This window comes from Molossus molossus, unplaced genomic scaffold (genome assembly GCF_014108415.1).
Source record: "Molossus molossus isolate mMolMol1 unplaced genomic scaffold, mMolMol1.p scaffold_m16_p_8, whole genome shotgun sequence".
NCBI classification, from domain to species: domain Eukaryota; kingdom Metazoa; phylum Chordata; class Mammalia; order Chiroptera; family Molossidae; genus Molossus; species Molossus molossus.
Genome location: NW_023425402.1, coordinates 96,152,641 through 96,176,285, shown reverse-complemented (window position 1 = coordinate 96,176,285; position 23,645 = coordinate 96,152,641). Strand labels below are relative to the sequence as shown.

General features: G+C 39.1%; 1 protein-coding gene across 2 annotated transcripts in view; it reads right to left on the bottom strand.

The window, feature by feature from the left end:
* Positions 1–23,645, bottom strand: part of GRM1 (glutamate metabotropic receptor 1) — a 340,463-nt gene that overhangs the window by 6,288 nt on the left and 310,530 nt on the right. The window contains exons 8-9 of one of the 2 annotated variants that reach the window (XM_036248395.1): positions 21,758–22,688; positions 2,658–2,742 (exon numbers count right to left, since the gene is read on the bottom strand). In XM_036248395.1, the coding sequence (XP_036104288.1) occupies positions 2,682–2,742; positions 21,758–22,688 (992 nt within the window). In that variant the 3' untranslated portion in view covers positions 2,658–2,681. The remainder of the gene's footprint in view (positions 1–2,657; positions 2,743–21,757; positions 22,689–23,645) is intronic. The other variant, XM_036248394.1, reaches the window with a different exon arrangement.

Here is a 23,645-nt window from a genome sequence, read left to right as displayed (position 1 = left end):
CTGTTTGCCCAGGCAACCTCGAGTTCGTCTTCAACACAAACAACTCCCATGGATTCCGGTCCCACATCTTGAAAGATTTCCACAAAACCCTGCATAATCAGTGTGTGTTCTCTGAGAGTAATTACAATTTCTCACCTTTGACTCACCACTCGTTGTAAGGTACAGAATCTCTGAGTGTGTTATTGCAGGCAAATGTTTTCTGATTACATGAGAACTTGGAGTTTCTGCGGATATTAAATCTTAAGCAGCATTGTGAATTTTATCCCTCTACTCTTTGATTCTAAGCTCATTGTAAGCTGGCCAGAGAACTATTTGGTTAGCTGAAATTTGCCATATTGCAAAGTCTCCATGTACAGTCCTCCTTTAAGAATCTTTAGATTAATCACACTCTGTATCCTAAAGTTGTATAATATACAATAAAAGGCAACACAAAGGAAATAACTTTGCCTTCATTAAGCCTGTACTTTCTTCAATGAATCAATAAAGAAAAAGACACCCATAAGTGAAATTACCTCATCAAAGTCTATAATGTGGAAAAGGCCCCATAAACTTTGGGCCTAGCATCTACTGTCTTAATAAAACTGACAAATCAATTTTAAACTAAAGAGCAGAATTCTGATGGTTACTAAACTATTCCTAAGCCCATTTTAAACACCCTTTGGTTCAGCATAGTCATGACTACTGGATGATTAAAGAGAGTCTCGTGCCAAAGTTTATTTAAAATGTGTTGGTACGGGAGCACTGTTTTAGCGGGAAAGTGCCAGGTGGAGTTATATACCTGCAGGAAGTACAATGAGCCTAGATTATGCTTCCTTTGCAGAAACGTCAGGTCAAGCATTATCATTGCTGCTATGGTCCATGCTACCAAATCTACTATTGAAAGAGCAAGTCATTTGATTTTCCTCAGCTCTACTTGGAGCCTCATAGTTTGCCCTGGAAATTTAGGGCAGGTACAATGCTCTGCTGAGATTAGCAGGACAGATCTAGGGCAGACCATAATGGTCCAGTAGGCAGCTTTATTCCCCCCACCAGTCCCTTTTCCTTCCTTGTTTACAAAAGCTATGGGAACTAAAGGTCACAGAGAGAGCATGTTTTCCTTTTCCTTCATTTTTCTTTGCAGGAACCACCAAGGCTAAAAATAGCCAGCCTTAGCCTATGGTGCCAGCTCCGAAGCTATCAATACCTTCCCTATCCTGTAGAGCCTCCAGAAAGAAAGCTTGAATAGGTCCTGATTTGAAAGTTCTTAACAACCAACATGTTAGCTTTGCTGATTGTTGCCTTCTTTTTAGTTGCCTACACGATGTAACCACTTTCAGCCTTTGCTTTTAGGCACTCACCTTTATGTCATGAAATGCTAGGTGACTCTCCTCTCTGGCCCTGCTGTCATGATAGGACGAGCACATTTACTCTTCCCATCAATCCCTTTTGACAGGCAGCCAGCAGATGTCCTTGCTGTGTCCTTGGTCAGACTCAACGCCTGGTACAAGAAACACTCAGTGCTTTTGATTTGGGAGAATTAACAGAGAATGCATCCAAGCTGACTAGAGTGGCTTCGATCTATGAATGCAGGAGCCTCCAAACTGCCACCTGAAACATACTGACATGACTACTGCACTTTTCCCTCTAAGAATCAGCATAATGTGGTTGAGACCACACTCTTTCTTTGGGCTTTTTAAGGGACTAGCAGAACACAGACTTCCCAATGCACTCCACTGAGTAAAGAGAAGAGACACTAGGGCCCCATTCACGAGCCTCCAAGGCCAATTCAGTAGCAAACATTTGAGCAAATTAGGCCCTTCACTGCAGAAGAGCAATTCAAGTCAGACACCTCATCAACGGGCTCCCTCCTGCTGCAGGAATGTGTACCTTTGACTCTCCCAGGAGTTTGAAGGGCTGTAAAGGAACAGCTGAAAATGACCACAGACTTCGTGCACAATGAATTGAACATGGTCTATGTTATTTTGTTCACTTAAAAAGACACTGTCAAGATCTAAAGGTCAAAAATTGGACCAAACATGCATCGTTTTTATCAGATAGGGAAAATCTGATAAAAGCATTCAGAATCCTAGGAAAACAACTACTTTGCTTTTTTCTAAAACTCATTTTTTTTTTGCGGGGGGGGGGCTCACAAAACTTTTGTCTTGTGGTCCCCGGGGCATGGGAGGCACCCAACAGAGGCTCCTGTGGGCACCCATTCCTGAAACTGACATTGTAGAACATTTCCAAACGTTTAAGTGTGGCTTTACTAGAATGCAGACAGCATCATCTCAAACATTTGTGCAACAGCGAAAAGACAGAAAAAGAAAAGAAAAAGAAAAAGCTCTGTTTGCCAAGGAGAAGCTGACAACTTTGTGAAGGGGGGAAATTCACTTTCGAGCTTGTGAGTGGGAGTCACAAACAAAAGTGAATCTCCAGAATTGGAAAAAGTGTTGCATCTTGCATGGAAACACAGCAAAAGCGAAAAGACTAATGGCTTGACAGTGTCCTTTTAAGAATGATGAGCAATCAAATTAAGGCAGTCGTGCAAACCATGGCACGTCAATGGTTCCTCCTTCTGGATGGCATGCACCACATCTGTTTCCATGTTAGAAAGTGGAAAAACCCAGGAGAGAGAAAGCAAGGGCAAACCACTCTATTTTCCATGCAGCTTCTCTTACACATTCACTGCAGTGTGGGGGTTTTCAAAGCTGCACATGTGCCGACGGACACTGGCTGGTGGGCGAGAATTCTGGCTGCCTCTTCCTGAAGATTGAAAAGAAAAAGACACCCAGTGAGCGAGTGGTTATGCATGTGTACAGATAAGGTGATGACACCACTCAGGCGGTGCCTGGGCCTGCGACAGGGCCTGACCTGGCTCCGCAGCCTCTCTCCACGTGGTCTCCACCTCCACGCCCTGCAGCTTCCTCACACGCTGTTTCTCGTGGCCTGGCCCACTTCTGAAGCCACGTCAGTGGAGTGCATTCTTCCTTTACCTGGTGGGACTAGGACTCTCCAAGTGGCAGACATTATTCTGCTGTGCTTGTGTCTGTGCACGTTAGCTTTTCCCCTCCCGTTTCAACCCCTTCCTTCAGTCCCAGTGGTGGCTCATGGTTTATATCTTACAACTGCAGCTGCTATTTTTCCTCCATAACATGTTATCTTAGAAGCATTGCTGTCACTTGATATAAAGTCACATTTATCTCCTGGCCTTCGTAAGACGAAATGTGTCTAATGGTAGAGAGGAGGGGAGTGGCAAGAGATGGAAGGCATCTGTCACAGGGGAGGATGTCACCTCACTCCTTGGTTGGAAGTCTCCTTAGGCAGCACGCAGGGCGATCTGGCATGGCCTGGCATGCAAGCCAGAAGAGACGCCGATTTGAAATTTGAAACAAGAGCGCACTGGAATAGCTTTTTAATACCTTAAAACAAGAAAAATGATCTGAATGTAGCAGGTGGAGGAAAAAATATTTTCCAGAACACAGCGGAAGTTAAAAGAGGAAAATAATAAAATTCATCAATATGTGTATTTCCAGTTTGGGCTATTCAATAAACCATCTGAAAGTGTGTGATCTATGCAGAACAATTTCAAATTCCCATTTAGAGACAAGAACTTGAGCTACTTTGGTATAAGTTCATTATTCCTGCAGGAATCCACGCATGTAAGATAAGTAGACAAAGAGATAATGATTGCTATTGGATTTATAAAAATAATCTGTTTCTGAACTTTAATATCTCCACCTGAAATTGCAAAGATCATAAAAACAATAGCAAGTAGAGGACCAATATTAAAATATGATGTTTGAGTATGTGAAAATAGTTATCAATAAGAAAGAGCATTTAACCTCTAAAACAATGTTAAAACAGCTCAATTTTTCATAAAAGAGGCAGAAAATATACTCAAGGCATTTGGCTTGTCTTTGCTAAACTGCCTGCATCACATTGAATCTTCTCATTTTACCGTTAGATGACATTCATATGTTGATTGTCCAGTGGTCTGGGAGCCAGGACCCTGGCAGGGCTGGCTTCCCGGCCCTGCGACTAATGTAGACCCTGGATCCCTCATCAGAAGAGCCCTGTGCTGGGGGTTCGCTTTCCATAGTCGCCCTTCTGAAATGTGCAGTATTTCTATCTCCTCATCTGTGTTTTGTAAATGGTGTTGGAGAGGAAAGTGGAGCCTGCACTTGGGACTTGGAGCCTCAGTTCAGTCCTGCCGCCCTAAATTCCCTCAACAGATTTTCGCTTTCTGGTTCTCCTGCTCCCCGTGGCTTCAGTCAGCCTAGTCTCCCACGACCGTCTTGTGCCTGGATCACTGCCACCCTCCCTGCTGGCAGGGGTCTCTGGGCACCAGCTGGGAAAGATCAGGGTCCGGGGCATGTGTCTTGTAGCATCTAGAGGCAGCGAATGGCTAGAGCCCTCTCCTCCCTTGACCGGCAGGGCCGCTGTGCCTTTGGCAGGCAATAGAACAGGGACAGGCCAGCTTCTTTCCCATCCTCAATGCTGGTACCTCGCAGGTCCCCTGACTATTGTTGCAATACTCTCGGGAGTCGCCTGTTTACCTCCACAGAAAGCAGGGGTCCCTGCTTCAATTTTCAGGGGGGCATCTGTTCAGTGATTGTCTGGAGGGGAACGCAGCAGCCTGAGAACTGTGCATGCGCAGAGTTGCATAGTGGAGCCGTAGGTTCCAGAAGCGAGTGTGACTTTATTTGGCAAATAAAAAACACCCTGGCAGGTGGAGTGGGAGACCACAGAAGAAAGGAAAAAGCTTTATGCTTTAGTACTTCTAACGCCTTTGCCTCTGCATTTTGAACAGGACCTGCGTTTTCATTTGCACTGGTCTGTGCAAAGGCTATTAGGCGGTCCCGTTGCTGGATGTGTGATGGTAGGAATAATGCAGAAATGCCCTGGGCAGGCAGTGAGGCATGCCTAGCTCGGCCAGCATTGCTGCGTCTCCCAAGGGCTGGGTGGGGGGCTCACTGGTGACTTGGAATCACTCCTGCAGCAAGTGAACAGTTCTGTGGTTCCTTAGGGAGGATCAGCTGTGTTGGGCACCAAAATTCACAGAATGACTCTCAGCAATGCCAATGCCACCTTCATTAACTGTGGATTGAACTGGTTGACAGAATATAACATCTCCTTCACAATGCCATTTCTTTAGTCTCTGACTTCCTCTTCCTGTTGAAGTGTAGATGATTTGTGCATGCAGACTCTGTTTTTTATGAAAGGAGTGGTTTATTTACTAAAGGTTACAGGCCAAGCCTTGCAAAATCCAATACCGGAGTGGCCAACTACATAAACACTGGGAGAAGGACTTTGACTTCAGAGTATTTTCAGCAACTGTAAAACCACATGTTTAACCAGCCACTGATTCCACGAGCCAGAGTGAAAACCTGGAGAGAAGACGGAGCATATGGGGCTTGTCAAATAGAAGTCCCGGGTTTGTGCTCGAATCTTTCGGCAGAAACTGTGGATTTAAAGAGACCCCAGAAGTTTATTTAGAAAGATTCCTCTTCAATATATTCTGAAAGTACAAAGTTTTTTGTTTGTTTGTTTGTTTTAATAAAGAGTCACTGCTTGTTATTAACTCATGGATTGTGCATAGATTTTCCCATCTGTTCCCATTTCTAAATACTCTCTCTTTTTTTTAAGTATGCTCTTTGGGTGTTTGTTTTAATGTGTTCTTCTCTTTTCTTTTTTTCTTTATTGATTTTAGAGAGAGAGATGGGAACATCAATGAGAGAGAACATTGATTGGCCTCCTCCCACATGCCCCGCACTGGGGATTTGGCCCACAACCTGGACATGTGCCCTGACCGGGTATTGAACTGGTGACCTCTTGGTGCATGGGTTGATGTTCAACCACTGAGCCACACTGGCTGGGCAAATGTGTTCTTTTCTTTATAGCAGTTTACCCATACATCAATTTCTATGCTAGGAATTATTCTTTACATGAACTTGAGATGTTGTTAACGAGTAAGTTTTACTCAACTCGCACAGTAGTGATCTTGCTGGACAGGACTCAGGAGACCAGGCACTCTCCAGCTCTAGTTCCCCTTCCAGACTCAGTTTCATCCTCCAGGAAGGTCTGTTGAAACAGTATATGTAAAAGCTTCCAATAGCTAAATGCTATCCCAGCCTAAGCCATCACTATTGATACCTTTCCTCTGAAGAATGAAGAGACAAAAGACCCGCAGGTTTAAAATCTCCAACTTCACTTTACTCATGGGTTTTAGCTATTTTCCTTATTTGACATCTAGTAGGAAATACGCTGAATTCTGTTTGCTTTTCTGGATTTTTATTATTATATTTATTATTATTATCATTATTGTTATTGCGGGCAATGTTAGTGGCATTGAATAGATGTGTCAGGAGCAGGTAAAGGTCAAGTACACAGAGTCAGGTTAGCGGCGTGGGTCTGAGGTTGCATGTCTGTGGTAAGTTTGGAGGTAAATCTACTTTTAGCACAGATAAACTGGTCTATTCAATTCCAGATGGTCAGCTCACCATGGAAATAACAATGTGGCAGCTGTCCAAAATAATCATAAAGAATGACAGCAACCACTCAAGACCAATTTAGCAGACTGTTTTTATTTTTATTTTTTTACAGATAAGTAGGATAATGTGTAACTCTGTTTGCAAAAGTCAGATGCATTTTTTCTATTATCTAAATTTAAATACTTATTTCTCAGCATCTGTTGGCGTGGAGAATGGAGCTCTGACTGTGTGTAGGTCCTCTCTATAAGGTAGTGTCCTCCACGCCTCCTTTTTAACACATGCACATCTAACACAGTCCATTAAGGCTCTTTACAAACACACACAATGCAGTTTCTCCATATTTTAAAAATCCTTAATGATAAAGATTTCCAAGCTAACAAGAGACAATAGAGAATGATTTAGGAAAATTCAATCAACATCACAGATTTGTCAATATTAACATTTTACCTTATTAAAGTCCCTTTTCTTTTTTATTTAAAAATATGTTTTTATTGACTCCAGAAAGAGGAAGGGACAGGAGGAGAGAGATAGAAATATCCAGTATGAGAGTGAAACATCCTTGGCTGACTCCTGCATGCCCCCTACTGGGTATAGAGCCCCAAACCCAGACTTGTGCCCTAACTGGGAATCAAACCTGTGATCTCCTGGTGCATGGGAAGATGCTCAACCAGCTGAGCCACACCAGCCGGGCAAAGTCCTTTTTCTTTTTAAAACATTGAGGATATATTTGAAACCCTTTCTATATTATTGTTAATACTTATTTTCTCCTTTTAAGAGATACTTTAGTATGCATTACCTCTTGGCATATTTAATAATTTTACAACATGCATATTTATATGTGTTAATAAATAATATGTGGTAGTATCCAGCATATTATTAGATACATATCACACTATATTTCCGTTCAACAATTTTCCACAGTATATTAGTAGATATAGCCTTAATTTATTCACTCAAACTAAATTGAATAATTATCACACTCTAAAAAATAATTCTACTGACAGTCATTTAGGTTGTTTTCTACATTTTTCCAATTTAAGCATTGCTGCAATAAACATTTTTGGTTAAGTCTCCTTGCACAGATATAGGAGACTTTTTCTATGGTATGCACCTAGATTAGAATTTGTAGATTTCTATGTATACACATCAGTTTTTTCTAAATGCTGCCAAATTGCTTTGCAAAGTGTTCCCACAGCTTACACTAATAGGTGAGATTTCGTGTTATTCTTTCAAATTCTGTTCTTCGGACATCTTTAAAAGTGACTTTTCATTATGAAAATTGTCAGAAACATATAAACAGAGAGAAATGTTACACTGAACTCCCATATTATCATTATCCAGCTTCAGTGATAACCACTGTATGTGCGAATCTCATTTCATTTATGGTCCTTACTTACTTGTTTAGAATAAATCTAAACCTGTATGTCCTTTTATCCATAAATAATTCAGTATATATATCTACAGTACAGGTACATGTGTTTTTATAATAAAGGGGAAAAAAGAATGATGTTATAAGACCTAAAATACATTAATAGTAATTCCTTAATATAGTAAAATATCCAGTCAGCATTTGAATTTTCCTGATTGTCTCATATATTTTATTTTGCTTTTGCTTTTTATTTTATTTTTTTATTTTTTTATCCTCACCCGAGGACATTTTTTTTTCCGTTATTTTGTTCAGATAGAGTGGGAGGGAGGGGGAGAGAGAGAGAGAGAGAGAGAGAGAGAGAAACACCGATGTGAAAGGGACACATCGAGCGGTTGCCACCCACACAACCAAACCAGGGCCGGGGACGAGCTGCAACCAAGGTACGTGCCCTTAGTGGGAATCGAACCAGGGTCTCTCTGGACCGCAGACCGACGCTCTAACTGCTGAGCCAAACCGGCCAGGGCTACTTTTGATTTTTAAATCAGCATCCAAATAAGATCTGCACGTTGTTTTTGTTGCGTTTCTTTAAATCTATAGATGTTTTTCCTTTTCATTTTTGCTTGCTACTATTTGTTGAAGAAGCATTGATTATTTCTCAGTGTATGGATTTTACTGATTAAGTCCTTGTGATGTCATTTAACATGTATTTCTGTCCCTTATATTTTCTAAAAATTGAAAATTAGATCTGAAGGTTTGGTCAGGTTCAAAATTGATTGTATGGGGAGAATAGTTTATACGAGGTGGTGTTTATTTCCTATTACACAAGACTGGGAAGTGCATACATTGGATTGTTTATTTATCATATTAAAATTGATCGGTGGGTTCAGGTGTTGTCAGCCTGATGCATATATTATAAACTCTAAAAGTCTTTCATCTGATGGTTATAGCAGTTATTGATAATCATTATGTGGATAGATTATTACAAAAGTGAAAAATGGTGATATTATTCTATTATCCCTTCTGTATATATTAACTCGATTTCTTTATTAAAGAACTTTCCCTCATTGGCTATTTGAATTCTCTGAACTAGAATTCAAAAAGAAAATATGAGCCAAATGGATGCATTTTTCCCTTTACTTACCAACATTCAGAATAATGACTTGGTTTTCTAATATTCTCCAACAGTGATCAGTATGTCATCTGTGGGTCTGCTTCTATTGTCTAATTGTTTCTGTTGGATTTTTGGTTACATGACCCTAATGCTTACATGCTTAGACATATTTTATATAAAATAAGAAAAATAAATAGTGACTGTTATTACAAAAATAAATTTGTTATAACACATAATTCAGGAATAAAATTCTCTCTTTTTAAGTTTTACCCCAATAAACTAAGGTCTTATATGGGAAATCTGAATATAACTTTTTGCTCAAAAGAGAGATAAGGTAAAAATTCTAGAAATATATATTAAATATGAGGAGCTACTACAGAGAAATATGAAATATAAATTATAGAATCTGGAAATCCATACTAAACCAGTAATAAAGTCTTTCTTATTTCAGAATTCTGTAGTAGAAAAAAATTTAGCCTTTCTGCCATAAGTAAATTATTTTATTGTACTTATATTTTAAAATATTTATTCTCACATATAGGCATGTTTACTAATGAGAAAGTAAAAGTTCAGAACCAGAAGAAAGACAAGTTTCATAAAAGGAAAACTATCCTACTATGTTTCCAGATAGACTTTAGGTACCAAACTGTTAAAGTAAGTCTTTTTATCATTTTATTCTGATCTATCACAGACAAGAAGAGAAAAAATAATGAAAACACCTACACAAAGCTAAAATCTTCACCTGTAAATATCTTTTAAAGAGAAATGATTGCTTTGGTAAAGAAGGTTAAAACTGAAGTTGTACTAATAGCATAAAGGACTTCGAGCAGTTAAGTCTAAAATTTTGTGAGACTTCTGATATTGTTGGCTAAAGCACTAACATCAATATTAGATATAATTTCTTCTAAAGTTTATTTTATGTTTTTATTTCTCTATAAGCAGAGGCATTAATATGCTCATGTCACCACCCATCAAACCTGAAAAAGAACTTAGTAGGCAATTATCATACAATTTCTTTCACAGTAGTAAAATAGTTACCATAGCCCCAAAAGAAATCTTAGTCACATCACAGACTATTGAGAAAGGGAAATAAAAGATATTAAAGTTGGTAAGAGGACTTCTACTTCCAGCTAAGATGTGATTCCTTAGGGTAAACTGATTCTCCCTCTGAGAACAACTAGAAAACAGAAAATGTTTTTTAAAACTCTTTAAAGACACTGGGAAACTGCCGTGGCAACCAGAATCCAAGGAACCAATAACCGGGAAAGAAGAGAACTTTAGAGAGTAAGTAGATAATCTCCAAACTATATTTTCTCTTTGGGATATCTGATGATTCTTGGTTCAGGAGAACAGACTAAGGGTCTTAACTAAGAGATAAAAAAGCAAAAACAAAAAAACACAACAACAACACAAAACCCTGATAAATTCATAGGACTGTAGACGCAGAAATTTGAGTTCAAGTCATCCATGGCAGGCAGGAATGGAGGAGCCAAGATCCTGGAGAAAGGAAGGTCAAGAAAAGACCAACATTTGATGGGTTTTCTATTTAAAAATTTGCAAATTTTATGCTGCACAAAGCACAGGATACAAAGCCAACCAGAAAGTTGCTAAAACTCAGTGAAGTTCTTGAAGAAGGAAAATAGAAGTTCAAAACATTTTAGAGAATGAGAGACACAAGTAAAAGGTTGGCACCCAGGTTCTTACTCAGGACCCCTGGATAACTGTACCCTTGGACAAGATGCACCTGTCCACAGCAAGCTTTGTAAAACTACAATACACACTCAAAGCAGTTCAGTCCATAATTGGAATTCAACATAAGGAAAAACATATGGCTATATATAATAAGTATTAATTAGGTAAAATAATAATAGTAATGCAAATTATGTGCAAAATTAAAATGCACTGCATAAAAGTAGAGAAGTTGACACAAAGGAAATGCAATTAAAGGGTTTTAAGGCACGTGCCTTGTTTAAAAGTGGTATAACTATTGTAGTAATTTATTTGAAGTTATAAAAGGTTAAGGAATGCTTATTGTAGTCTCTAGGGTAACCATAAAAAGAATTATAAAAAATATAAAATGAACAATTAGTGGATTGGAAAATTGAATATTAAAATACTAGATTAATCCAAAGAAGGCAAGAAAGAGGAATGGGACTTATATTAAACAAGCTAATGTAATAAGCTTGTTATATATCAGAATTCCAATTTCATTTGCAATGGGAAATAATGTGCAGGATTTAGGATACTAAATTGTACATAAAGAGACCTATAGGTAGGGGAAGACAATATTTAATAGTTGCCTATTCTCCGGGACTCAGAGAAGAGGTGGAGGGTTGCAAGTTTCAATACTTAAACATTTGGTTATATAATGCAAAGATAGTTTGTTTCATCCTTTTAATCCTAGGGATCATCTTGTCATTTGGACTTAAATTTGCAAAAATCCTGTGGGTCACGATTTCCTTCATCTAACTTCATACCAGAGAGGTCTTTGGTCATTTCCATTGTTTGTCTCAGAAATTGCTCTTCTCTTTTTGTGCGTGATCAGGTGTGATCAGTCTCTCTCTCTTATAGATCAATCATATTTTAGATGTGTTAACACATTGAATCTGGTTACAATTCAAATATCAAAGGCTTTGGAGCCAAACAACTCTGAGGTAAAACCGAACTCTTTTCCTTCAGAAGACTTAATGGAAACAAAACTTCTTTGGGGGAACGTTTCTAGCCTTCGTGCAGTAAAACTGGTCAGACCCTCCTAATCCTTCTCACTGTATGTGGATCTTAAAATAGAATTTTGTAAAGCAACCTTACTTTTATTTTTACCTTTTAAGCATCCTTCTGTTTATTCTCTTCACTGCAACTGTCAAAGCCTTCGTCCAGGCCACTGTATCTTCCACCTGGACCCGGCAGAGCCTCCTCCCAGAGCCCCAACCTCCCTTCCTGCTCTCCCATGCAGCCTCCTCACTGGGGTGGGGTGCTCGTTCCAACATGCACTTCTCACTGATCACAGTGCACCCCTGCCTGGTGACTTTAACAGCGTTCCATCGTTCAGAGGGCAAGATCCAAGTGCTGTGGTGAGACCCTGGGTGAACTGGTCTCAGCTGACACTTCCAGTCCCTCCTCGTCACAAGTGCCGTTTCCCTCCCTCCCAGGCACCCTGGAACTGCTGCACTGCCTTCAGCCATCAGTGTTTCCTCTGCCTACCGCCTTCACACTGGTACTGCTCGGCTTAGCCAGCCTATTGCCTTCCTTCCTAGGGAACTCCTTTCTCCTTCAGAAGACTTAACTGAAATAAAACTTTGGGGGAACGTTTCTAGCCTTCATGCAGTAAAACTGGTCAGACCCTCCTAATCCTAAAAGAATTCACTACTGTTGTGGTTACTCTTTCAATGTCTGGTTTTCTGGCCAGATTTCAACTTCTACAAAGCAGGAGCCAGATCTGATTTGTTCACCACTGTATTTCCTGCACTTGCCCCGATGGCTGGCTCATAGTAGGTGCTTGAAAATCATTTGCTGAGTGAATGAGTCATTGATGTTTCTCTTCCCAGTCTTAAAAGGGGGTGGCAGGCCTTGAAACCATTCCAGCCATCAGAGCAGAGTTGATTGTATACTAGGATCAACCCTAGAATAACTTTTAGCTTTAAACGTTAGAAGCTAAACAAATTATTTTAATAGGAAATTACTGTTAGCTCTACTGAAATCTTTTTTATTTTTTTTCATTTTGCTAATATGCTGTGGTCTTTTTTGTGTCTACATCCCCTCAAATGGTAGTCCCTTTGCCTAGAACACTCTCTCTGTATCTGCCCCCACCTTAACTCACTGTTTGGTGTAGCTTCCGGCTAGTAGAACCATGGTCGTAGCTCTTCAATGTGGCATTAACCTTTGAGACCTTCCCTGACTCAAAGGTCAATAGTAGAGGCCCTTGCTACATGCGTCCTGAACAAACATGCTCTCCTTCTTCTGCCATAGGATGTCAGCATGCCACAATGTCATTGTCAGGGTTCTGGTTGGTGTCCTCCACTGCACTTGAAGTTCCGGGAGGTCATGGACCGTGCATTAGATCTTCCCCAGTAAATTGCCCACAGTTTGCACAACGTAACCCCTCCATATACTTTTTAAACAAAGGACTGAATTATGAAATCACCTGAGGTAGTATTGCTTTCAAGAAGACAAGGATTCAATGGCCGCAGAGCTGCCTGGTGACAGAACTCCAGCCATCCCTCTGCTCCCTCACTCCCGCCCTGCTCCCTTGTCATAACTTATTTTATTCTACTGTGATCATGTAGGTAGGTCTTCTTCTTTTTTATTCCTTTGTCAACACTTTTCATGTTCTCCATCCCACATCTGCTTAAGCCAAATAACATAATCAGTGCAAAGTCTGATCAAGTAGAAAATGACACTAATTCCCATAGTGTTTGAGGACATTTACCAGGAGCAAGGTAATAGTATATATTTTCATAACTAGAAAATCAGGGAAAGGGAAATGTTTCTTATTGTTATTCATTTTTTTAAGCTTTCATAAGGTCAGCAGTATCACTAGGGACTTGACCTAATTTTGTTAACAGTAGACTCCTCATTTTTCTTGAAGATAATCTGCATAGAGGGTATTGTTAAGTTGCCTTCAACTCTGGAAAGTTTCTCTTACCCCTTTTAAAATAAAATCAAATTACATTTTTGTGTTAACTTGATTAAATACCTGTTGATTTTCTTTTTCTTGTCTATTAATGAAAGTTAACAAGTAATGTTTTACTTATGAAATAAATAAATAAATACAAATATTTTATTTATTAAAATATATTTGTGATAGATTTTAGTTCATTCAGAAGATAATGTCATAATGATCTATTCCCTTCAACAAAAACAAAAAAACACAAACAAAACATCTTTTCTTTTTTTCCATTTTGAGGCAACTAGGAAACATTTTATAACCAGGAACCTCTAGAAAAGTAAGAAAGACTAGGTCTGGTTGTTAAATTTGTTTGATTCTACGCTTCACACCTTCATTATGAATGGTGTGTCAGACCTATGGTGCTTTATTTTCCCTCCACTGGTATATCTACTAGAATTTGGAATAGTCACTCCTATTTTGCATGGATAGGTGATTAATTATTTAGCTGGCTAGCTAGCCACCAGTATATAGGCTTTGTAGTTTCTTTTTGTCAATGTTTCTAAATATAAAATGCTGGTACTTAGAAGTGACTTATTCAGATGGCAAGGAAGGAAGGATGGGGGTTGGGTGGAGATGGGATTGCCCTGGTCTAGACCCTTACAGGGCTTCTGCTTCTGTCAATCGTATCTCTTTTCTGGGAGTCGCTTCCCTGATCCTTCCCACAGAGATCAGGACTAATGAATCTCTGGAAGACAGTTTTATCCTCAGTGACTACATCCTTGGTCCATTACACACTTGACCTGGGCAAGACCCCTGAGTCCTGTTGAGCAAGCCATTTCCTCTCTGTGTACATACAACCACCAGGGTAGAGAATTGAAGCCGTTCCTTTGAGTAGCTAGACCTATAATAACATAAACTCAGGAGAATCTGGATGGTTGTCCTTGAACTTTCCATGAGGGTCCAAGAAATAAACAAAGCAGATCTGTGAAGAGAAAACCAGGAGGCATGCAGAGACACCAAAAATGACACAGGCCTGGAGCCTTTGTCATTAAGAATCCAGTCCCTACATGGCCCAGAAACATTCCAAACCTTGTCACCAGGAGATACACGAAATCGTTCTTTCTTTTCTTGCTATTAAATACCCCATTTCCTTTTGCTTAGGCTGTTTAATTGGCTTCTATAACTTGCAGCCAAAAGATTCTGTTTTATGAGCGTATAGTCTCTGTTCTCATGATCTGAAACTTCCAAACCTACTGGTACTTTCTTATTTACTTCATTTTGCAAGCTGTTAACATTTTTACTCTTGAATTAGCTTTAGAAACACATCGTTCATGTGTTACCCTTTTGACTAGGTAACACTTTGAACACTAAAGCTAACAGATGGAATGCAAATGACCTCAGCTTTCTTTAGCTGTGGCCAAGCATGGACAGGTTGCCAAGCCATGTCCAACAGGGTGTCCCTTCCTCATACACATCTCACACTGGGTGATACCTGCATGCCTCCACTTTCAGCAGATACATAGCTCTCCATTCTATATATCATGAGCTGATAATAGTGATGCTGCATGTCTTCAGTTTTTTAAAAAAATATATTTTTATTGATTTTTTTAGAGAGAGAGGAAGAGAGAGAGAGATAGAAACATCAATGTGAGAGACACATGGATCAGCTGCCTCCTGCATGCCCCCATCAGGAATCCAGCCCACAGCCCAGGCATATGCCCTGACCAGAAATCGAACCTGGATGGCTCAGTCTATGGGAGGACTCTCAATCCACTGAGCCACCCAGCCAGGCTGTCTTCAATTTTTAGAGCTCTCCTTACATGAAAGTGTAATGCATTTTATGTTAGTATATAAAACTATATTAATGAGTCAGGCTGCCTAGCACAAACCGTATGATCTCTCTTATATTTTTAATGTTTCTTTCTCTGTTGGCTCCTTTCTCAGATCTGATAAGCAAGCTTTAATTTCTCCTCTGTTATACCATTCCTCTCTCCTCCTTGGCTTCTGTAAATAGTCTAAACTTCTTAATTCCTCTAATGTTAAACTCCTCAACTTACTGCAATAGAAATTCTACCCACATAGCACCTTTAAAACCATTTTTAAAAATAACCATAGTGTCTCCATCCTTGGGTATTTCAAGGATCCCAAGTTCTATCTTCTGTTAAGGACTGAATGGTTGTGTCCACACACACACACACACCTATTTGTAACTCCCAATGTGATGATATTAAGAGACAAATCTTTGGGAGGTAATTAGAGTTAGATGAGATCATGAGAGTGAGTGAGGGCATCATATAAGATTAGTGCTCTTATAAGAAGAGATGCTAGACGGCTCCCTTTCCCATGATCTCTTTCCCTGTGCCTACACAGGGAAGAGGTTATGTGAGCACACAACTAGATGTACATGGCAGTTATCTGCAACCCAAGGCAAGAGTTCTCACCAGAAACCAACTGTGCTGGCACCCTGATGTGGACTTCAGCCTCCAGAACTGTAAAAAAACAAGTGCCTGTTGTTGAAGCCACCCAGGCTGTGGGATTTTACTATGGCAACCCGAGTTGCCTCAGACAGTTTCCTTTTTGGTTTTCATGGTACTGCAATCCCTCTGTTTTTCTCACTCTGTTTGATTCCTCGTTTATTACCTTCTGATTTTTCTTATCTCTTAAGTGAGTTTTCCTAATGTGCTTCCTCCTACTTTCTTCTTTTCTTATGTCATATCACTGTTTTGACTTCTTTAAATATTCTGACTATTGAGCCTTCAAATCTAGAACTCTGGCTCAGACCTTTCTTTTGAGCTCCTGACTTAAATTTCTTAATAACTTAAAAATATCTCTGTTGGATGCTTTTATAGCATTTTCAAAGGATAAGTCTGAAACGCAACTCATCAACATCTCCCCAGTCTTACTCTGGCGGTCCTGACCTGTTTCTATGGTAGCTGTATTTTATCCAGTCACCCAGGTTCAAATCATCCCTTCCTTCCTCTCCCCAAACCAATGTTTCAGTTCTAAGAAATCGACTTCAGAATTATTTTTTATGTAAATGCTTTGGGTATAACTTTCATTTCACTACTCTAGTTCAAGACTTTTATTTTTAACCTGTCATTTGGATTATTATAGCACTCTAATAATTAGACTTTTTATAGTTAATCTCTTCCCAAAAAGCTTACATATGATCATAGACCTTCACAAAGCTCTTTACTGCATCTTGTGGTTTATATAAAAAATACCTAAGCAGCTTCTTAGAACAATTGATCATTATCTATAACCTGTCCTTTATCTGTGCTTACATATTTACCCACAACTACGCCTCCCCATTTACTTCATTCATACCAGATTCCATGTTGTGACCTGAAAGTGCATTAACATTCTGAATTTTCAATTACATTATTTTCCATATGTGAAATGGTCTCATCATAGCAGTTTCTCCTGTTGAAAAATATCTTTTACGGTCAACTTCAAATTCCAATTGCATTAAGAAATCTTTTTCTTATCTTGCACAGATACTGCTCCACTAGCTGAACTTAATCTCTTTCATCCTTGAACACTCACAATGCTATATTGGTCTTTTATTATGGCACTTAATCCAGTTTACTTTGTTATAGTTTTAAATGTCTCACTTATTATATTGCAAGATTGGTGCAGTCAGTCCCTGCCTCTTACATGTTTTTCTTTTTTTTAATCCTGCATATTAGCTAGCACCATATCAAGGGCTTTTAAGCTTATTGTTAAAACAATGATTGACTGAATAAATGAATGAATAAGCAGTAGGTTCCCCATAAATGTGACTATAAAGTAGTAAAATTCTATGACAAGTACTTTGTTTTGATAAAATCTTCTGATATTTACTATAAAACCAAGTGAATAATTCTTTTAATGAATTCTTAATTCTTTTAAAATTCATTAATTTTAATGAATTAATGGCAATAACTTTTAATGCCATTTATTATGTTATTAAGGGAAAAAATAACAGCAAAATATGAATTTTCTCATTTACAAGCTAGAACAGTAGATGCGTCTTTCTATTAAAGAAAACCTGTTATCTCTATTTGATTGTGATGTCTGCTGGCTCGCTACCATATTTCCTTTCACTGTCGAAGGATTAGGAAATGCTTATCCAGGGCATAATGATTAATGCTGCAAGTTTATCCACCTCTACTTGTGGAAGAAAGCGTTTCTAGGAGACCAACAGTAAAATTTCTTCATGGAATTACTCCATTTAGTATTTCATTAGCTCTTGTACTCAGTAAAAACATATATTAAAGTGCTTAAAAAAACAATCACAGAAATATAATACTATTTTATTTACTTAGAAATCTGTTTTAAAGTCATTTGCTTGCATCAATCTATTGCCTTTTTTGTTATTGTAGTTGTTTTAGTTTTATATACAGTTACGCATGCCAAAGGTCATAGGAGTGTACTGTTGCATTTTAGTTCCATGTGCCTTGAAATTGTTTGGCACTCACTGAGGTTATTAATCCAGAAAATAAGTAGAAATGTTAGTTTGACATTTAATGACTGATATTTTAATTTTTCAGTTGCAAAATATTAACCAATTTTTGGCTTTAAAAGAAAGGGATGAGTAACCTGGATTTAAATAATTTACTTTTATGAATATCTATGGAATTCTATCTTTCTTCTATTGCTAACAAATAAAATTTTACCAATATCATTATATTATGTTAAACCTGAATATTCTCCCATTCAAATACGTTAAACTAACAGCTAAAGAAATTAGAATGTCAAGCAAATATACTATTCAGTTGATATTCCAGGATAGAATTATGTTTAATAGGACCTGTAACTATGAATTACTCAATTAACCCAAACAAACATTTTATTGATTAAACTTCTCTGACATTACATTGTGGAATATTTAAAACAAGTGTCTAAACCTTTGGTTGAGTCAGATATTTGGCTGTGAATGAAATTTTTTTAAAAAATTGAAGTAAACTTTGTAAAAACAGACCCACAATGTCATCCCACCCATGTATCTCAGGCACAGCCTGCTATGAGAATGTAGTCAGACTTTAACTCCTCAGAATAATATGCAAACAGATAGATCAGTTGGAAGCTCTTCATTACAGCATCTGTTCTGTGTTTATAGCTATATCTGCAGATTGCTGAACACCCTCAGTGCACCAAAAACCATAAACGTAGGAATTACACATCCAGAATGGTAATAAACCCATTGGGTGATGTGTTTGTTCTCTGGAGTTTTTCAGTCCCTTGCTTCTGTTGGCAAGACTCTGTTAGATTTTTGTTGCTGCAGAAAATATTAGATTGTTTGTAGTTTTTGTAATTTTGGTGACAAACCAGGAAAATATAACAGCAATAAAAAGGTGAAAACATAGGCACTGAGCTTATTGTTATATTTTAAAACTACAGTCTCAGAGAGAGTTATAAGAGAAGCAACAGCAGAATGAATAAGTGAGAAAAATTAGTAAATGAGTGGTTGTTTTCCATATGAGTTTAGCCTCGAATACCCTTTGTAGTATACCTTGGAGAGGCTAAAGATTGTTCAAAAGAAGCTGTGTGTTATAATGATTTATTAGAAGTATTTTTTTTACTGTAATAATCTGTTGGTGATTGATCAATTATAGCTAATAATTAAATAACTTACTGGTGAAACCAGCACTTCTTAGAGAACCAGTACAATTTAAATCAAGCTAATTTTTCTCTCAAAAGCAAGATCCCAAATGAAATTAATTTCTCATTCATAATAGTGAAGGGAATATTGTCAGCTTATGAGGAAATCATCAGTAGCTGCGAGAAAGTGATCAGAATGTACAGCAATGCCTGGTTGTTCTAGAGGTGCTAACCTTGTTGTTGTTGTTGTTGTTTTAAATTTATTTTTATTAATTTTTAGAGAAAGAGGAAGGAAGAAAGAGAAAGATAGAAACATCAATGAGAAAGAACATTGATTGGCTGCCTCCTGCAAGCCCCAAACTGGGGATTGGGCCCACAACCTGGGCCCTGACCAGGAATCAAATTGGTGACCTCCTGGTGCATGGGTCGATGCTCAGCCGGTGAGCCACACCAGCCGAGCTGGGGTGCTAAACCTTGTTAAAGAAACATCAGCTAGCTTCACCTTCTCCCAGCAGCAAGCACTGAGTACTCTCCATCAGTCACTGCTCTCTTGGACAGGTCCCGATACTGTCTGTACATAGAATCACCGGAAGAGCTTTCTTCAATGTATATTCTTGGGTATGAGCCCAAGGTATCTTGATCACATAGGTTCACTCTGTTCATTAAGTGGTTAGAAGAACAGTTTTCATTAAAAACCCATGACCAAAAATCAAGTGAAAGTTCCGGAAGAACCACAATAAAGGTAGAAAAGTTAGGACCATGGAGCTAGTTAATGGTGGATGGTGGGATGGAAGCCTCGTAAAGCCATATGGGATGCAAAAAAGAATGTCTCTTAATTCCTATAAATATTCCAGTGGAAAAAAGCATTTTCTCCCTTATTTTCATTTTGTTTCCTCTTGTTCCTTTCCTCTGAAAGAAAGCTGTTATGCCATCTTACATCTGGACTCTGTGGCTATGGTCTATTTTTTCCTCATTTAATAGCACTGTTGGTTTGCTCTCATACTTGCTGATAATCCCCTGCCAGGAGGCTGCTACCGGGGGGATGCTGGCTATCAGGAAAAGCCATGGCAAGGGAGAAAAATAGCTATGCCACTTTGATGATCAGCATCCTAGGAAGAACTTGAAATTGAACGTGACCTTGCAGTTGAGACAGTGAGAAGTAGGTGTAAATTACTGCCTTCACCCATGATGCTGAAAAAAAATGTAGGGATGTACTTATTTGAAACAACTTTATGGATTTCAAAAATATATTTTTTTCATAGACTCTCTCATCTGATCATCAAATCAATTATATGACTTCTATAAAAGATGCCCATGGAGCTGCTTGGCAAGTAAAGATACAGAATTAGAAAGTTAAGGCATGTTCATTTTTTGACATATGTTAAGATAAGAAATTTGATGCCAATTAAGACATAGATGAAAAATGGCTAAGTAAAAATATACTTCTGAGTCACACAAATTCCCAGTGGCTCAGTTTCCTCATCTACAAAATGGAGAAAAATAACACCCATCCCCCTTACCTTGCTGACTTTTTCAGGTAAGTGAAATAGTTATAAAACAATGCACATGTTATAATAGTTACTACCAAACATTCTTCATTTTAAAGGAATGTTTCAAAAAGTAAAATTAATACTGTTCATGGGGAAAATTGCTTAATTTTTGGACAATTCAATTACTTTTAGAACTTCAAGCATTCATGTCATTTTCAAAATTGTAAATGTCACATGAAATTTGCTTCATGGGTCTCAGTAAAAGATGATTCATGCAAAATTTAGCATATGCTTTTTGCAGCACAGAGTCAGGAAAAAGAAAGGAAAATGTTTATTATACAAACTACTCAGAAAAATGACCAGAATAGAATAAAATGGATTTTGTTGGTCACACTGATTCTCAAGCTTGGAATTCTTGCTTCTTTGGGTACTTTATGGATAAGGAACCATTTGAGCATGACCTTGCAGTTAAGATGACTCAATTAATTGTAGCAAATTGGAACATCTTTATTACTATATATTAAAGTTCAATAAATAAGAGGAGCATGATATGACAGTTGCTTAAGGGAAGCTATTTCAGGATATATTTGGTGCTCAGTTGCAGTCAAATTTTGAAAAATTCTCCCAAGTGCTTAATTCCCCTTCTCTCATCCCAGATTAGTAGTGACATGGCTCTAGGGTGACAAAAATAAGTCAGAAAAGATCTTCAGCCACGGTCTAAACTAGAAATTAGAACTAGAGTTGGCATCTCTGACCCAGACTCCAGAGAGGTGTTGATGCTTCGTAGAGAGAGGACCCATATGTAAGGAAAACATTATTGGCAAAACAGAAGCTGCAGATTCTAGGTCAGAATAAGGATATGATCAGCTGGTTGTTGTTTCATGCTCCTTGCTCTTTCAAAGAAAAAAAAAACAAGAAGGTATTCCTACTCCAACAAAATGTGAAATTAGAAAGAGGAGAGAGAGAGAGCGAGAGAGAGAGAGAGAGCGAGAGAGAGAGGATTAAGAAAGAAAATAAAAAGCATTAGAGAACGTGAAGAACATGATTTAGTCAACTAGAAAAGAGAAGGGGGGCGGAACGTGGGAGGGAGAGGAAGGGAGAGGGAACAAACCCGGTCAGATTACTCACTTGGCATTCCCTGCCCCTGGTTTCTTTCTTCGGAAAATGTTGAGGAAGGTGTTGGAGCGGCAGGGCAGCTTGCCGTCGCCGACATGCATGCGGACGACATCAGAGGTGGTGAAGGCACTGCGGACGTTCCTCTCGGGCTTGGCAATGATGATGTACATCTTGGGAGTGAACATGCACCCCAGGGCCACTGTGACACTGAGGCTCACTGCAAAGCAGGTCGTGATGATCTTGTAGTTGCTCCCAAAGTAAATGGGCACAAAAGCCAGCCAGATGATGCAGGTGGTGTACATGGTGAAGGCGATGTATTTGGCCTCATTGAAGTTGGCGGGCACGTTGCGGGTCTTGAAGGCATAGTAGGTACAGCTCATGATGAGGAGTCCATTGTAGCCCACAGGGGCCACTACACCCAGGTTGCTGGTATTGCAGATAAGGTAGACTTCCTTGATACTTGGGTACGACAGAATGGGCATGGGGGGCTCCATGATGATCAAGGTCACCACCAGGGTTAGCTGCACGCTAATCAGAATGGAGGCGATGATCACCTGGGCCCAGGCGCTCATGAATCTGGGCTTCCGCGTGCAGATCTTCTTCTTGCTGCCAGCCAGAATGCGCGCGATGCGGTTGGTTTTGGTCACTAGAGCCGAGTAGCACATGGCAGAGGAGAGGCCCACCAGGAGGCGCTGGAGGTAGCAGGATGTGGTGGTAGGTTTGGCGATGAGAGTGAAAGGGCACACGTAACCCAGGAAGATGCCAGCGAGGATGATGTAGCAGAGCTCTCGGCTGGAAGACTTGACCACCGGGGTGTCCCGGTACAGCACGAAGATGAGAGTGACAAACAAGGTAACGAGGATGCCCAGGCAAGAGAAGGCGATGGCTATGATGGACTCGATATTGCTCCACTCAAGATAGCGGACAGGAATGGGTTCGCAGCCTGTGACGGGAAAGATAGTTTTAGATGAACCCAAGATGTCCACTGATCAGTGACCACAGTGCTTTCTAGTTACCAGAGGCTTAGCTAAATCCACAGTCCCGGACCTCATCGCATCACTATCCTAACGTGACATACTCGAGTCTGTAAAAATAATCCTTTTTCTTCCAACACCAGCATTATAAATGGACAAGTTTCACTCTGTGGGTGAAACTTGGCTCTATACTTTTGAAAAGAGAAAGTCTATGTTTCCAGTGAAGGTTAAATCGTGACAATGTATTAGATAAGTAAGAAATAAACTAGTAACATTTTTTATTTTTATGTAGCTTTTGTCTAGAGGCAAGTCTAGTTTACAGGTATTTTCATGGCCAGCAGTGTTTTAAACATACATTTCACTTTAATTCTTTAGAAGAATCCACAGCCTCCTATTTACCACATATTATATTATTCATCCTAGGTCTCACCCTTTAGCTATGTAGAATCTGTGTGTGGCATCTGAGGGCCTCTTGTTATGTTTCTAACAGACATACCAAGGAAGAATGAAATCTCCCCTCACCCATCTCTTGAAAAGAGAGACAGAGCTGTGTTCTTAAATGCCTGGCTTATCTTTTCCTTCAAGGTGGAGAATAATGTCTGTTTTGTACTTCACAGACAGAAGAAATGTCTTAGGTCTTGGGGACAACTCCTTAACAGAATTTTATGTTTGATCTGTGCCAGTATTTCCCAAGTTGTGAGAATAAAAATATTTCCATAAATTTAGGAGAAGACATTGCTCTGTAGACATGGCAACAAGAAACCACCAGAACCTACTTTAAACCTCTTCAGTCAATCGACCACAGCACTCCTCAGTGAGCATGGTTTTGCATGCCAACCAATCAGTGGCAGCACTTGCTTCTGATAATCACCCAATCAGGCACAGGCTCACATTTAATATATGAGTGCCAATCATTCACAAGCACA